Consider the following 14,857-nt stretch of genomic DNA (forward strand, 5'->3'; position numbering starts at 1 on the left):
CGGATGGTGCTGACTGCTGCTTCGAGGCTGCACGACCGGAGGACAGAAAAGTAGCTACCGGGTTTGGCAATAAGTACACTGCTGGTGAAAAAAAGGAAAAAGAGAGAAAGAAAGAAAGCCTTGGAAAAATCAATTTAGGATAGAAGCCAAATGATACTGAGTGAAGAGTAAATGGAGATAACAAACTGGAAACAGGGTACAGACAATTCTTTCAAGAATTTTAGCTACGAAGTGAGTGGTGAAATGGGTCAGAGCAATGTTTTGTTTTGTTTTTTGGGGTTTTTTTTTTTGCTCTTTAGGGCCGCACCTGTGGGAAGTGGAGGTTCCCAGGCTAGGGTCAAACTGGAGCTGCAGGTGCCGGCCTACTCCTGGCCACAGCCACGCCGGATCTGTGACCTACACCACAGCTTATGGCAATGCCAGATCCTTAACCCCTGAGTGAGGCCAGGGAGCAAACCCCCATCCCTCAGGGATTCTAGTCAGGTTCGTTAGCACGGAGCCACGACGGGAACAATATTTCATTTTGAAGATGAGACCCTAGAGGGTGTCTGTAAGGCAGTGATTTAGGAGAAAGGGTAACATTCAGGAGGTTGCAGAGAGACTCCAGAGGACAAGCGGCAGGACTGAGTTTGAGAGAAGGAAAAATAGAGCCTTCATTTCAAGATGGGGACTAGAAAGTGGACGCAAGAATTTATCTCAGGGGAGTTCCCGTCGTGGCGCAGTGGTTAACGAATCCGACTAGGAACCATGAGGTTGCGGGTTCGGTCCCTGTCCTTGCTCAGTGGGTTAACGATCCGGCGTTGCCGTGAGCTGTGGTGTAGGTTGCAGACGCGGCTCGGATCCTGCGTTGCTGTGCCTCTGGCGTAGGCCGGTGGCTACAGCTCCGATTCAACCCCTAGCCTGGGAACCTCCATATGCCGCGGGAGCGGCCCAAGAAATAGCAACAACAACAACAACAAAAGACAAAAAGACAAAAAAAGACAAAAGACAAAAAAAAAAAAAAAAAAAGAATTTATCTCAGGATTTGGTAGCAGGAAGATCTATCCTTATTTTTGAAGGTATTTTTTAAAAGTAGAAACGGATATTGAACATTACGGGGATTTAAAAATATCCACAAATTATGTGACACCCTTAAAGAAGTAAAGCTTGAGAGCTCCCTGGTGGCTCAGCAGGTTAAGGATCTAGTGTTGTCACTGTTATGGCACAGGTTTGATCACTGGCCTGGGATGTTCAACATGCCACTGGAGCAGCCAAAAAAAAGAAGAGGAAAAAGGAGAAGAAGGAGGAGGAGAAGTAAAGCTTAATTCCTCTCCTCTTGAATGGGGGCTGGACTTAGTGAATTACTTCTAACAACAGGAGTATTAGACGGGGAGGGATGGTTCGGCACCGTGGCCTCCTCCTTGCTCTCTCTCTGCTCACTGGTCTGGCGAAAGCCAGCTCTCACGTGGCAAGGACATTCGAGCTTTCTACAGAGAAGCCTACCTGGCAAAGAACTGAGGCCTCCTGCCAACACTCTTGTGAGTGATCCACCTGGGAAGTGGATCCTGCAGCCCCATCAAGGCTCTGGATGAACGCAAGCAACCACCCTCCCCCTTGATGACGACCTTGGGAGACCCAGAATGAGAACTACTTAGTTAAGCCACTCCAGAATTCTTGACCCACAGATACTGTTGGATAATAAAGAGCTGTATTAGTAAGCCATCGAATTTTGGGACAATTTGTTACACAGCAAGAATAACTAATACAAACGTTGTTTTTGTCTTTTTAGAGCCACACCTGTAGTGTATCAAAGTTCCCAGGCCAGGGGTCAAAGTGGAGCTGCAGCTGCTGGCCTATGCCATAGCCACACAGGATTGGAGCAGCATCTGTGACCTACACTGCAGCTCACGGCGACACTGGATACTTAATCCACTGAATGAGGCCAGGGACTGAACCTGTGTCCTCATGGATACTAGTGGGCCACAATGGGAACTCCAAGAGTGATTCCTGGATTCTTTGATGTGTGTGTGTGTGTGTGTGTGTGTGTTTTATTTAGGTCTTAATATCACTTTCATGTTGGTCTTGAAAAAAGAACTGGGAAGCTTTATGTAACATCAGAAGGCCTTCCAGAAAGGCCGATCTAGTTTACACTGTCATCAGTGGTATCGGAGCTTATCTATTTCCTCACATCCCACCTACTGGGTGTGAAAAGTGAAAACAGTCTATTGCACTTGCAATATACTTTGCACAGCCCGCAAGGCCTCCCAAAAGCCTTGTGGCTCGGAGGGCTCAGGTCTAAAACCAGCTGAGTCAAAGAGGCCCATCCTACTTCTTCTACCAGCTGTGTGACCTTGGGCCACTTGGCCCCCCAGTTCCAGTGACGTGAAAGGGCAACCTTGCTAACTCATGTTTTAAGGAACTAGGCGAGAAAAAGCACGGATCACACTTCAGATGCTACACAGACAGGAATCCCTTACTCCTTTCTAGAGCTTTTTGATTCTGAAGCGTTGCAATTAATGACTAACTGCTGACTACTCAATCAGATCGTCAAGAAAAAAGCATCCCCGCCTCCCGTAGTCAGTAATTAGTATCTCTTTGCTCTCTTCTCTTCCTGTCTGCCTCAACTCCACGACACGGAGCTGATATAGAGAGTACACGCATTTTACAAGGACTACTCTATGTGAACTGCTGGTTTATGGCCCATGCTCTTAAGGAACCAGTAAGTGAAACCCATCATTAAGTTACTTTTTATCTGCGGGTAGTAGGTGATTTTTACTCTGGTAGGGCTGGGACTCAATTTAAAAAAAAAAAAGAAGAAGAAGAGGAAGAAGAAAGTTTCCACGCTCAGCGCAGGAAGCCATCGTAAACTCGTGAGCTGGACACTAGATCACAACCCAACATTGCACGGCTTGTACTGAACTGGCAGCTGCTGGAAAGGCAGCCCCCCCACCCCTCATCCTTTCCCTGGATCCAGAACCTTTTATTTTGGGCCCCTCAGCTGAAACCGGCTTCTACAGTTTCTAAAATCCCACGGCTTCTAGGGTTTCTCTGATGGCAGTGATTTATTTTATTTTAATTTCATTTTATTTTTTGTCTTTTTGCCTTTTCTAGGGCCGCTTCCCGTGGCATATGGAGGTTCCCAGGCTAGGGGTTGAATCAGAGCTGCAGACGCCGGCCTACACCGGAGCCACAGCAACGCGGGATCCGAGCCGCGTCTGCAACCTACACCACAGCTCACGGCAACGCCAGATCCTTAACCCACTGAGCAAGGCAGGGGATGGAACCCACAACCTCATGGTTCCTAGGTGGATTCGTTAACCACTGCGCCACGACGGGAACTCCTGATGGCATTTATTCTTTCCCACATAAAACTACAAGTATTTGGGTCTCTTCTTTCCTACCGGGCTGTAAACTTGTGACACCTGTCCTCCAGCGGGTAACTCACCTTTGCCACCACTGGTTAGGAGGCTTTCTGAGACAGTCAGTGAAGGTAGTGGGAGGGGGAGAAAGAAGCCAGGCTGGGCTTTCCTCTTGTTAAATAACCCTCAGGGCTCCGGCCGCGATGTGCCTGCACTTACACTACTGGACTGGGACCTGAGAGTGCAGGGGAGACCTTGACCCTGAAAAACCTCTGGGTGAACAGTCCCGGCTGGCTGAGCGCGGCCTTTTATCCAGGCATCTGGGGGCGGAAGGACCGAGACCTGCTTTGACCTTCAGGGCTGGAGGAACCTTCAAAGACAAAGAACAGTGTGGGGCCACCGAGAAGGATGACATCAGAGGGAGGGCGGGTGAAGGCCCAAGAATCGCGGGCCTGTCTCTGGGCGGGAGGCGAGCAGGAGTCGCCGGGTCCAGAGAGGACGAGACGCCAGAGAGACGGCGTCCTGCTTGGCCTGGACGGTTTTCAGCTGCAGTTGACAGTAATTCTAGCTCCCATTTGCTGAGCACTCGCTGGGGGCCTGGCGCCACATCCACGCTCTCACTCACGCTGCCTGGCATCCTGGGAGGCACTGCCAGTGCCACCTCCTCCTCCGGGGGAGGAAACGGAGGCACAGAGAGGTTGAGCGCCTTGTCTTAAGTCACACAGCTACTAAGCGGCAGAGCCTGGGTTTGGCTGCGGGTGTTTTTACTTGACAGCCAGCTCTTCAGACACTGTGCCGGTTCTTGTTCGCCCCATAGGTCCCTGTGTGTCCCCCAGAAGCTGGCCCCTGCACACTATGGGCCTCCAGCGTTCCCCAGCGGGAGGCCGCAGGAGACTGCAGGGGGCCGGGGGTGCGGAGGGCCAAGAAGGGCCCAAGGCATTTCTCCACCTCCCCCACGCTCCTCCTGGGCGCTGGCAGTGGCTCCCGACACCCTCTCTCCGCTCCTGTGGGACGTCACCTGCAGACTGTCCATTCGAGCCCCGAGGGTGAAGCCTGCTTCCTGCGGGGACGGTAACCACCCCCCTCCACCCCACGCTGGCTCCCACCAGCGTCCCACCGATGAGGACAGCAGGGGCGGGAAGAGCTTGAGCCCCACGAAGAAAAAAGCAAGGCCCTGGCTCAGTAGCACCTCCTTGTCATGCAGAACAGCTGGTGTCAGTGCAAGGCAGCCACCTCGTGTGGACTCTGAGCCCAACACGCCAAGCGTGGAAAAGCTTACCTCAAGACAGCTGGGGGACCTGAATGCCAGCAGGGTATTTGCAGACATTAAAGAATTTCTGGGAGTTCCCACTGTGGCGCAGCGGAAACAAATCCAACGAGGATCCATGAGGTTGCGGGTTTGATCCCTGGCTTCACTCAGTGGGTTAAGGGTCCAGTGCTGCCGTGAGTGAGTTGTGGTGTAGGCTGCAGATGCGGCTCAGATTGTGCATTGCTGTGGCTGTGGTGTAGACAGGCAGCTGCAGCTTCAATTCAACCTCTAGCCTGGGAACTTCCATATGCCGTGAGCACAGCCCTAAAAAACAAAACAAAACAAAAAAAACAAAAAAAGCATTTCTGTGGATTTTTTGTAAATGTGCTAATGCGTGGTGCTGTTTCGAGAAGAGTCCTTATATTTTAGGGATATAAACGGAAAGATAGAAGGTTTTCTGAACCGGTGAAGGCAGTGGGAAGAGTAAGAAAGAGACAAAGCTGGACTTTTCTCTTTGCTAAGTCTCTGCAAAGAGCTGGCACCAAGCATCACAAGAAATGATGTTGGGATGTGTTTCACAATAAGGGGGGGCGGGGAGGGAGGAGGAGTAACCAATGATCCCAGGTTGGCTGCACCGGTGACAGGGATGGCTCCACTACCCCGTCTCCTTCCTCTCACTTGTCACACGTGCTGGAGACTTGCCACGATACCGAGTGAAGAGGAGACTCCCTTCTGAAGGCCCCCTGGAGGAGGCAGGGCAGCAGCTAAGCCCGCTGGCAGGCACCCTCCACGCGGCCGAAACTAAGCCTTTCAAGGTGACTGCCCACCCGGAGCAGCCGGGTGTGAAAATCACCAGTTTTCCAAACAGGAACCTCACATCGAGATACTCCAACCCGCAGGCTCTGATTTTAAAGGACGCTGCTTCTCTTGCAACCAAGCCCCAGGCCCAACCCCAGCGGGCGGAGGGATGGGGTGGGGGGCGGGCTGGGGGAGGGGGTGTGAGCTGTCCAGATTCATTTGCGGTTCATTTAATGCTAGATTCCTCCAGCAGGCAGGACAGGCCAACTGGCCTTCCAAATGCATGATGTTTTGTTTGGTTTTTTCCTCATAATGGAAAATTTCAAACGCACAAACAGAAGCCAGGATACGGTAAGCCCTCCGTCGCCCAGTTTCAACAATTATCCAGTCTGCCCTCCCTCTGTGGCTGATACCACCATCCTCCCTCTACTCAGGTATTCTTTGAGGGTAGGATTTACGCCAGCCCAGAAATGCAAAAGCCTTGGCTGTACAGTCGTGACAAATGCAGGCACCCACGTGACCCGCACCTCAACTGTGATACAGACCACTGCCACCCCCCGCCGACAGGTCTCTCCTCCGTTGACCCTTAGCTTTGCCTACTCCGGAACTTAAGCACGCGTTTGAAACTGGCTTTATTGGCAAGTTAGTTCTGCATTCGTTAATTTTCTGGGCAAGCTAGTTCCCCATAACTCCAGCAAGGAACGAGAGGGATCAGGCTTTGACTTTTAACACAGCACCTGCGAAACTGGGGCCCTGGCCCAGGTCCTGCTGCCCGAGCAGGTGACTGGGGTCCCGCAATGAGTCTTCTGGGCCTTAAGTCCAGAGAAGGGCAGTTTTCAGCCAGGCACTCCCTCCATTCAGACCCTGCTGAAAGGCCCAGAGGAGCAGCACCAAGGGGAGGTCAGGCTGGGGTTAAGAATCACCTGGATTTCTGGTTCCAGGCCCCACGAGAAGCTCTGATTCTGCTATCCTGGGGAGGCCCCAAAATCTAGGTTTCTTTTTTTTTTCCCTTTTTTTTGGGGGGGAGGGTCTTTCTAGGGCCATGCTCGTGGCATACAGAAGTTCCCAGGCTAGAGGTCAAATTGGAACTGCAGCTGACAGCCTATACCACAGCCATGCAGGATCTGAGCTGTGTCTGCGACGTACACCACAGCTCATGGCAACACTGGATCCTTAACCCACTGAGCAAGGTCAGGGATCAAACCCGCTTCTTCATGGATACTAATCGGGTTCGTTACCGCTGAGCCACAGTGGGAACTCCCCAAATTCTACATTTTAACAAGCAACGGGATAACTGCTGCAGTCGCTGGGATCGCCCTTGAAGAAGCTCATCTCTCAAGAAAGGCTAAGACCTTCTTGCTTCAGATCAGCCTTCTGGGTCCTGCCCCCTCAACAAGCCCAAGGCCTCCTTCACAACCTAGCAGCCTTGGCCTATTCCCTCTATTTACGGGTTTCCTGGGGACTCGACCCCCCAGCTCAGGCAGGGCCAATGGGAGCAAAGCACCTGTTGAATACCTATGAGCCTGCTGGGAATGTACTAGCCCTTTAGCAAACCGTAGTATTTACTCCTCAAAGAACTCTCCCAGAAAGAGGCTGAATATTCGTTTACAGTTTGGAAACCAAGGCTCATAGAAGTTGCTCAGAAACAGATGGAGCTGGGAGGGGGTCGCGTTAGTTTTATGTGACTAGGCTATAGTACCCGGAGTTCAATCAATCAGACCCCTACCCTAGGTGTTGCTGCGAAGGAGTTTGGTAGATGTGGCTCACAGCTGCAATGAACCAGGTGACTTGAAGCAAACAAGATTATCCTCGATAATCTGAGTCGACTTCCTCCACGCAGCTGAAAGCCTTTAAGAGCAAAACAGGTTTCCCAAAGGAAGACACTGCCTCAAGCCGGCAGCATCAGCTCCTGCTGGTGGTTCCCAGGTACCCGATGGAGTTGGAGTTTGGACATGCTGGCCTCCACAATCGCGCCAGCCAATGCCTTGAAACAAGTCTCTTAAAAAACTGTAGCTATCCACATCCAGACCCTCACTTTGGCTCCATTCTCTGGAGACCCTGACTGACACCGGTGCCAACCCAGCAGCACCCAATCTCAAAAGGCCATGCCTTGCCTCTATCCCGCTGCGCACACTCTGCCAATCACAACCCGCAACTCAACCAGAACCCACCCTGGTGTACACCTGCGTCTCCGCCTGCTTCAGCTGCCTGGAAGTAATTTGAATATTAACTTATATTCTTAACTAGATTTTGAGGATTCGTTACTCATATTGAAAGACAAGGAGGAGTTTCCATCATGGCGAAGTGGTTAACAAATCCGACCAGGAACCATGAGGTTGCGGGTTCGGTCCCTGCCGTTGCTCAGTGGGTTAACGATCTGGCGTTGCCGTGAACTGTGGTGTAGGTCGCAGATGCGGCTCGGATCCCGAGTTGCTGTGGCTCTGGCGTAGGCCAGTGGCTACAGCTCCGAGTCGACCCCTAGCCTGGGAACCTCCATATGCCGCGGGAGTGGCCCAAAGAAATAGCAAAAAAGACAAAAAAAAAAAAAAAAAAAAAGAAAGACAAGGAGTTCCCGCAGTGGCACAGCAGAAACAAATTTGACAGGTATCCAAGAGGATGTGGGTTCCATCCCTGGCCTCGCTCAGTGGGTTAAGGATCCGGCATTGCCGTGAGCTGTGGTGTAGGTCGCAGACTCGGCTCGGATCCTACATTGCTGTGGCTGAGGTGTAGCTCCGATTCGACTCCTAGCCTGGGAACCTCCATATGCCGTGGGTACAACTCCAAAACAGCAAAAAATAAATAAAGAGAGAAAGAAAGAAAGAAAAACTACCACTAATGGGAGAAGCTTGTTTTTACATTTTAAGTTTTGCAGTGGGCAGGAGGGAGGGATGGTTTACCAGCTCTTAAGAACAGTGACCTGTCCTGGCAAGGTCATTAACTTGCTATGTAACTTTAGGCAATCCTAAGTTTCACCACCTGATTCATTACAATGCCAGCCTGGAAGTCTGCCTCCCTCTGCCCCATCCACTCAAACTGGCATGAAGTGGTCAGAAGGCCCATCGGGATTTCAGATTTGCCCTACTTTCTAGTCGGGACTCTGGCCTGGAAAGACACATTCAAGGCCACAGCATCCCGGAAGGTCAGCAGAGCCGACGTGAGGATGGATGAGGAGCGCTCAAGGCTGAACTGAACTGGCCTCTGCCGTCCGCCTGGCTCTGGGCGCCGCGTGCAGGTGGAAGCAAAGACCCAGTTTCTACACTGAAGACACGGCGGTTCAAAGCAGAGAATGCAAGTCCCACAGAAGAAATGTCACAAGGTGCACTGGGGCTCAATCGCAAGAACAGGACGTGCCTGTCGATGCAGGGACAGCTGAGACGGAGTCTGAGAATTCAACAGCCAGAGCCTTGAGAGGAATGAAAGGAGCCTTTCTGGGCAAGGGTAACCAGGTAAGAGGCAGGAAAGCCGGGGGCTGTGTCTGCGGAAGAGGAGGGGGGCCAGTTACAGCAGGAAAGTAGGCTACGGGTGGAGGACCAGCGGGGGATGCGCTTAGCGGGGGGGAGGGGGGATCACACCGCCACATGGGGAGCCTTGGGGGACAAGACAGCAAATTGGTAGGTAATGAGGAGCTGGGGGAGGCTCCCCAGAGGAACATGGAGAGAGCCAAGGCGGGTTTGGAAATCGGATCCTGGTAGGAGGAGTCTGTTGGGAAGGGCACTGCGGAGCCGCAGCCCAACTCCCAGCAGGTGCTGTTACCCAGCGCTTACCAAGTGCCCCCCCCAACCGGCGTGATCTCTTTTAATCTCCAACAGCTCCCCGAGGTACCCTTCTCATCCCATTTCACAGATAAGAGAGCCAAGGGGACTTAAGAAGCGTGCTCCAGATCATATAATCAGTCAGCAGTGCGCCAAGACCTGAGGCTACCCCAGCTGATGTGAGTCCAGGGCCAGCGTACTGACCACAAGACCAGCTCGCTGAGCCTGCTGGCCGGTGCCAGCTGGGGCCCTGCACGCTGATCCCTGAGCTGAGCTGCGAAGCAGGGGAGCGAAGAGGAGGCCCCCACACCGCCAAGATTCTCTCTCTGTAACACACCACTCAGAGGTGAAGTTCTGAATAAGGCCCCTCGGGGTTGTGGCGCCATCGAGCCAGCAAAAGAAACCAGATTTGCTCATGAACTTTAACCAAGTCCTGCTGCAAACGCTCCTATACGCAGGCCAGCTGCTTCCAGGAATAGCTGACTTAGCTTTCAACAATTGGCACCTACTTGGTAAACAAGCTGAACATCCCAAGCGTTGCCAGAAACGGGGAAAATGGTGACTGTAATAGACTGAACTGAATCCCTTGAAATCCGTATGCTTAAGTCATAATCGTCAGTACCCCAAAAAGGTGTCCTTATTGGGAAATCAGGTCACTGCGGATGTCATTAGTTGAGTACAGTGAGCCCCCTGACCCCATCTGGCTGGTGTCCTTAAAAACAGGGAGATGTGGATACAGACAGGTGTACAGGGTCATTGCCACATGAAGAAGGGAGAGACTGGGGTGATGCAGTAGAAAGTTCGGCTTGCCAGAGACTGCCAGCAGCCACCAGAAGCTAGAAGCGGGGCCTGGAACAGCTTCTCCCTCCCAGCCCTCAGGAGGAACCCTGCTGAGACCTGAGCTCAACTTTTTGCCTCCAGCGCTGTGAGGCCATAAATCTCCGGTGTTGAAGCCACTCCGTCTGTCCGTGGCAGCCCTAAGACAGAATACAGCGAATACAGCAACCTATGCCATCCTTGCCCATAAAAGGACCCTAGGTGCACCTTCACCCGTCCCACAGTAAGTAAGAGGAGGTGCCTACTGCAGCGTATGTAATTCTGTGTAAAACTATTTCTGCATCGTGGCTGAAAACAGGCAGGCAAGTGTGTGAAATTTCATCTAGAGTCCCCAGGCATCAGGGACTGTATTTGATTTTGAAACAAAAACCAACTTTACTTTAATACTCAAGTTCTTTCTGGGAGTTCCCGTTGTGTCGCAGCAGAAATGAAGCTGACGAGCATCCATGAGGACACAGGTTCGATCCCTGGCCTTGCTCGGTGGGTGAAGGATCCGGAGTTGCCGTGAGCTGTGGTGTAGGTCACAGATGCGGCTCGGATCCCCCGTTGCTGTGTCTCTGGCGTAGGCCAGCCGCTACAGCTGATTCAACCCCAAGCCTGGGAACCTCCATATGCCACAGTTGCAGCCCTAGAAAGAAAAAAAAAAAAAGAAAGAAAAAAATCAAGTCCTTCCTCTTCCCTTTACTCTTAGAAACAATCGACTGTATTGAATTTTCCCCATGACTCATGGGCAGTAAATCAGAGGTCCTGCTGCACCCCTAACCCAGCAGAGGGTCCGAGACCCCGGGCACGAAACCACATCGACATGACCACAAGCTCCCCCGCTTTAAAGTGGCAACAGGCTTCTCTGAAATCCGGAAGCTGGCTGTAAGCGGTGTCCCCGTCTTCAAATATGCTCACACATTTAATTCTGCAAAAACCGTTCATTTCTTTGTTTAATCCAGCTGTTCACGTCTTTGCTTATTAACCTGTGCGTCTGGGGTTGAGAGTGAATGGTCGTGGCCGTGAAGGGAGGCCTGGCTGCTCGGGGGAATTCCACACACTGTTTCCAGCTCAGGATCAGCCCCACGAAGAAGTGAAAGCGAAGCAGCACTTCTTCTGATACGTGGAAAACCCCCGACTCCAAACTGCACATGTAAAAAAATTATGAAGAGTTATACTATCAAACCTCCTACACCACCAGTGTGAGCCAGCAGAATCACCCATCTTAAAACAAACCAAACAAACCCATGATGCTTCTGCAGGGCCCGGCACTCGCTGTCTTTGAAGTTAACAGGGGCCAGCATTCGGGAAGCACTGATGATCAGACAGGGACAGTTCTAAGCCTGTGCTGTGGAATGAACTATTTAATTCTCACAATGACCCCCCTGCGGTGGGCACCTTTATCATTCCCACGGTGCAGGTGGGAATGAAGCAGATGGGTTAAGAAAAGGCCCAAAGTCACAGGGGGACTCCGTGGTAGAGCTGGGATCCACAACCAGGCAGTTAGGCTCCAGCACACCCACCCCCTTAAGAGACAGCCAAGCCAGACACACAGACAAACAAGACAAAAGGGAAGAGAGTGAGTGGGGACAGTTAGGGAGGGTGGGTTGAGGATGGAGGCAGAAGAAGAGGACAGGGGCATCCGAGACACTGGGCTGGCACTTCACACGTGCTTGCCCCATTTAACTGCGACTACGCCCCTGAGGTGAGCATTACTCTCCTACTTGACAGAGGAGGCTCTGAGGCTTGGAAAAAAGTAACCTACACGAGGGCACAGTACGACGTGATGCCCCCAAACTCAGGTTTGCTGGTTGCAAAAACCAGTGAAGGCTTTTCAGCCCATTTTCTCCAGTTATGGCTTCAAGCTGTAACCTTGGCATTATGGATGGTACAATCTGCTTTTAAAAGTCAATCAAGCATTGGAGAGCAGTGGGGCTGGAGTCAGGAACAGGGGCACTGCTCCGTTGCAGCTGCACGCTTGTCCCGGACAGTGCAGGTGCTTAATGCGCCGGCCTGGGAGTCAGGAAGCTCAGGGTCTAGTCCCACATCTGGCACTAACTGCAACTGGTTTAGCCAGGCCCCCTAATCTCTCTGGGTCTCTACCCTCCTTAAACTGGCTATAAGGATGCCTGACCTGTGTGCTGCACAAGGTGCGAGGAAAAGGTGTTTCCAATAAAGGTGAATTGGCTGGGGTCAGGTGCTCAACAGCTGATCATCGCCAGAATGAACAAAACCAGGTCAGCCCAGCAGCTAGCATGGTCCAGCAGGTCCACACATGCCCGCTGGGGAAGGCAACGCCAGCAGAGAGGCCTGGTGCGAACCTCACTCTCTCCCCTAGGAAATGTGGGCTCAGGGCATCCAAGATCTGGCTGGGCCTACGACCCCAGAGCTGCCCCCAAGACAGGCTTGCCAATCTAAATAAGTATCAGCCAGAGGAGGCTGGGACGGGAAGGGACGTCCCAAAAGAGCAAACAGTCTCGCCTCCCTCCAGGTCCCTGCAGACGCTGCAGGCTGGCTGGCATTCAGCTGTGAGCAGGGCAGGGTGCCATCTAGGATGGCATCCAGCACAGGGTTTCGACCCCGTGTCACAGACTCAGGAAAGCTAGCAGTGCGGCACGCACCACGCCTGCAGGGGCTGGATTCAGGAGAGACAAGCCCTCCAGGTGGAGACTGGAGGGCTGAGCTGAAAAGGACCTTCCCTCCGGGTGGTCTGAACAGACAGGAGCCCACCCAAGGCTCTCACCAACCCCCACCCCATTAGTTCCGGCCCCAGGAAGAGGGAGGGATCAGATCTGCATAACACTGAATCACCCAGCACCTCGGCACCGTGACCCCTCCCGGAGAGAGTGGAGAAGCTCGTCTGGCAAGTGCCCACACAAACAGGGCAATTCGGAAGAGCAGCAAACAAAACCTGTCTGGCCCAGATTTCCATTTTGCATAAGAGTGCACGCCACAAAAACAACGTCCAAGAACTCCTGTTGATCGATACCAAGTGCTAACACCAAGGTTTGGGCCAGCAGAGCCTCAGAAAGGTCCCTTCCAAGGAACTTCAGTTAAGATGACTTTGTGGAAGTTGCTCTCAAGGGTCTTTCGACTCCGATTTGCCATTGGGAGGACCAGATACTTCAGCGAACGCATCTTGGTGAACTTTGTTTCAAAAGGAAGTTAAGCTGAAGGGTTTGAACGTACAAACAAACCAAAGGGAACTTGTCAGTCACTAGGTGACTGTCAGGGTACCTGTTTTCTTTACACTAACAAAGTACGGAGGGAGAGGGGATGGCTAGGAGTCGGGGATGGTTAGATAAGGGCAGGCCTGTGTGCCGGCTGGCCTCGGAGTGGACACTGACCACGGCCCTTTAATCCAGGGAAGCATCAAAACCGAACCCTAAAGGGTTAAACTCGGGACGGGGCCACCATATGCGGTTCTTAAGAGAATCCTGCATCCTCCCGTAGGCCAAGGCCTCCTTTGGTACCAGAAAAAGACATCTCAGCACGATGACAGAGGGCAAGAAAATTTCCAGCATCCCGTCGCCCCTCCCCACCCGCAGACTCCCCTCGACAGCCCGCAAGCACTGGAAAGGTGTCCTCTACAACCCAACGGATGATTTCACCCACTCCGTTCCCCAAAGCTTAGTAGCCACGACTAGCCTTCGCCGGGATTCACAAAAATGAGAGGCAAAGAGTCTTCCGCGCAACTACAAGCCCCTGGGGGCGGAGGGTGGAAGAGCGCGGGTGTGCCCCCCCCGCACCCAGGTCCTTCGCCACCCTCCGGGGCTCGCAGCCAGCTCGCCCAGCACCCCGCTCGCGTCCCGCTCTCCTGTTACCTCGCTCGCGTGGCCGCCGGCGTCCGACACTTGAGCCGTCGGTTCCGCGGGTGTCTTCTCCTCCTCCCCGGCGGCCAAAGGGCTACTCGGAGCCGCTCGGGGGTCCCCGCCGCCACCGGGCGCAGCCTGGCTAACACCATCCACGCTGGCGCCCACTCCTCCGGCCGACGAGGCTGCGGCGGCGCCGAGAAGCGCGTGGGCTCCGTCCCCGTCCCCAGCCGCCACGCTGTGCACCAGCCACGCATCCACTCGGGTGCGCGGGATGAAAGGCACCCCCAGCGCACGGATCTCCCGAAGCAGCTGGCCCTCCGGCGGCGCCGCGGGGTCCCGCTCCCGGCCCTTGGGGTGCAGGGGCTCGGCTCGCCCCCATCCTCCCAAGGCCGGGAAGGGGCTGAGCGCGTAGGCGGGGCTCGTTGAGCCGCCGGGGAGCAGCAGTTCATCTCCGAGCAGGGTGCGCGGCGGGAGCAGCAGGTAGAGGTCCAGGTCCAGATCCACGCGGAGCCCCGCCAAGCTCAGCAGGATGGTGAGATGCAGGAGGCCGCCGCCGTCCGACCACCAGGGCTTCAAGTACTTCATCCCCCGCCGCGTGCCCGAGGACGCCCCTGCCGGCGCCCGCGGGTCTCTGCGTTCCGACCGCCGCTCCGGCACGTGCGGCCCCCGCGCGCCGCCGGCACCTGCCGGGAAGAGGCGGACCAGCGAAACAATGGACCTGGGCGCGCAGCGGCCGTCGCGGGACCCCAGAGCCAGGCACAAAGGCGCTCCCACCGCAGCCGGCTCGGTGCCTGCGGCTCGAGAGAGGCGGAGGAGGAGCCACCTGCGCCAAGAGCCCGCCAGCCCGGCCGCCCGGCAGCCCCGCGCGGCAGCCAGGCCCCGCCCCCAGCCGCGGGCGCCGCCGCCGGGGACACGCCCACGGCCGCCCTGGGCCGGCGCCCGTGGGAGGGGCCGCGCGGGGCGGGGCTCCCCGGCTCAAAGGCTCTTTATTGGGGGAGACGCAAAGCTTTCTGGGAGCAGAAGTAGTTCTGGGCGCGAAGGGGTCTCCGTCCCCGTGGCCTTGAGCTGGGCGGTCGTGGCTGAGTG

The 14,857-nt window shown here is 54.2% G+C and overlaps 1 protein-coding gene across 2 annotated transcripts in view; it reads right to left on the reverse strand.

The window, feature by feature from the left end:
• NFE2L3 (nuclear factor, erythroid 2 like 3) overlaps nucleotides 1-14,651 on the reverse strand; it is a 36,918-nt gene extending 22,267 nt beyond the window's left edge. For both annotated transcript variants that reach the window (XM_003360190.4, XM_021078977.1), the window contains exon 1: nucleotides 13,781-14,651. In XM_003360190.4, the coding sequence (XP_003360238.2) occupies nucleotides 13,781-14,356 (576 nt within the window). In that variant the 5' untranslated portion in view covers nucleotides 14,357-14,651. The remainder of the gene's footprint in view (nucleotides 1-13,780) is intronic.

The sequence above is a fragment of the Sus scrofa genome, chromosome 18 (genome assembly GCF_000003025.6).
Source record: "Sus scrofa isolate TJ Tabasco breed Duroc chromosome 18, Sscrofa11.1, whole genome shotgun sequence".
Lineage (NCBI taxonomy): Eukaryota > Metazoa > Chordata > Mammalia > Artiodactyla > Suidae > Sus > Sus scrofa.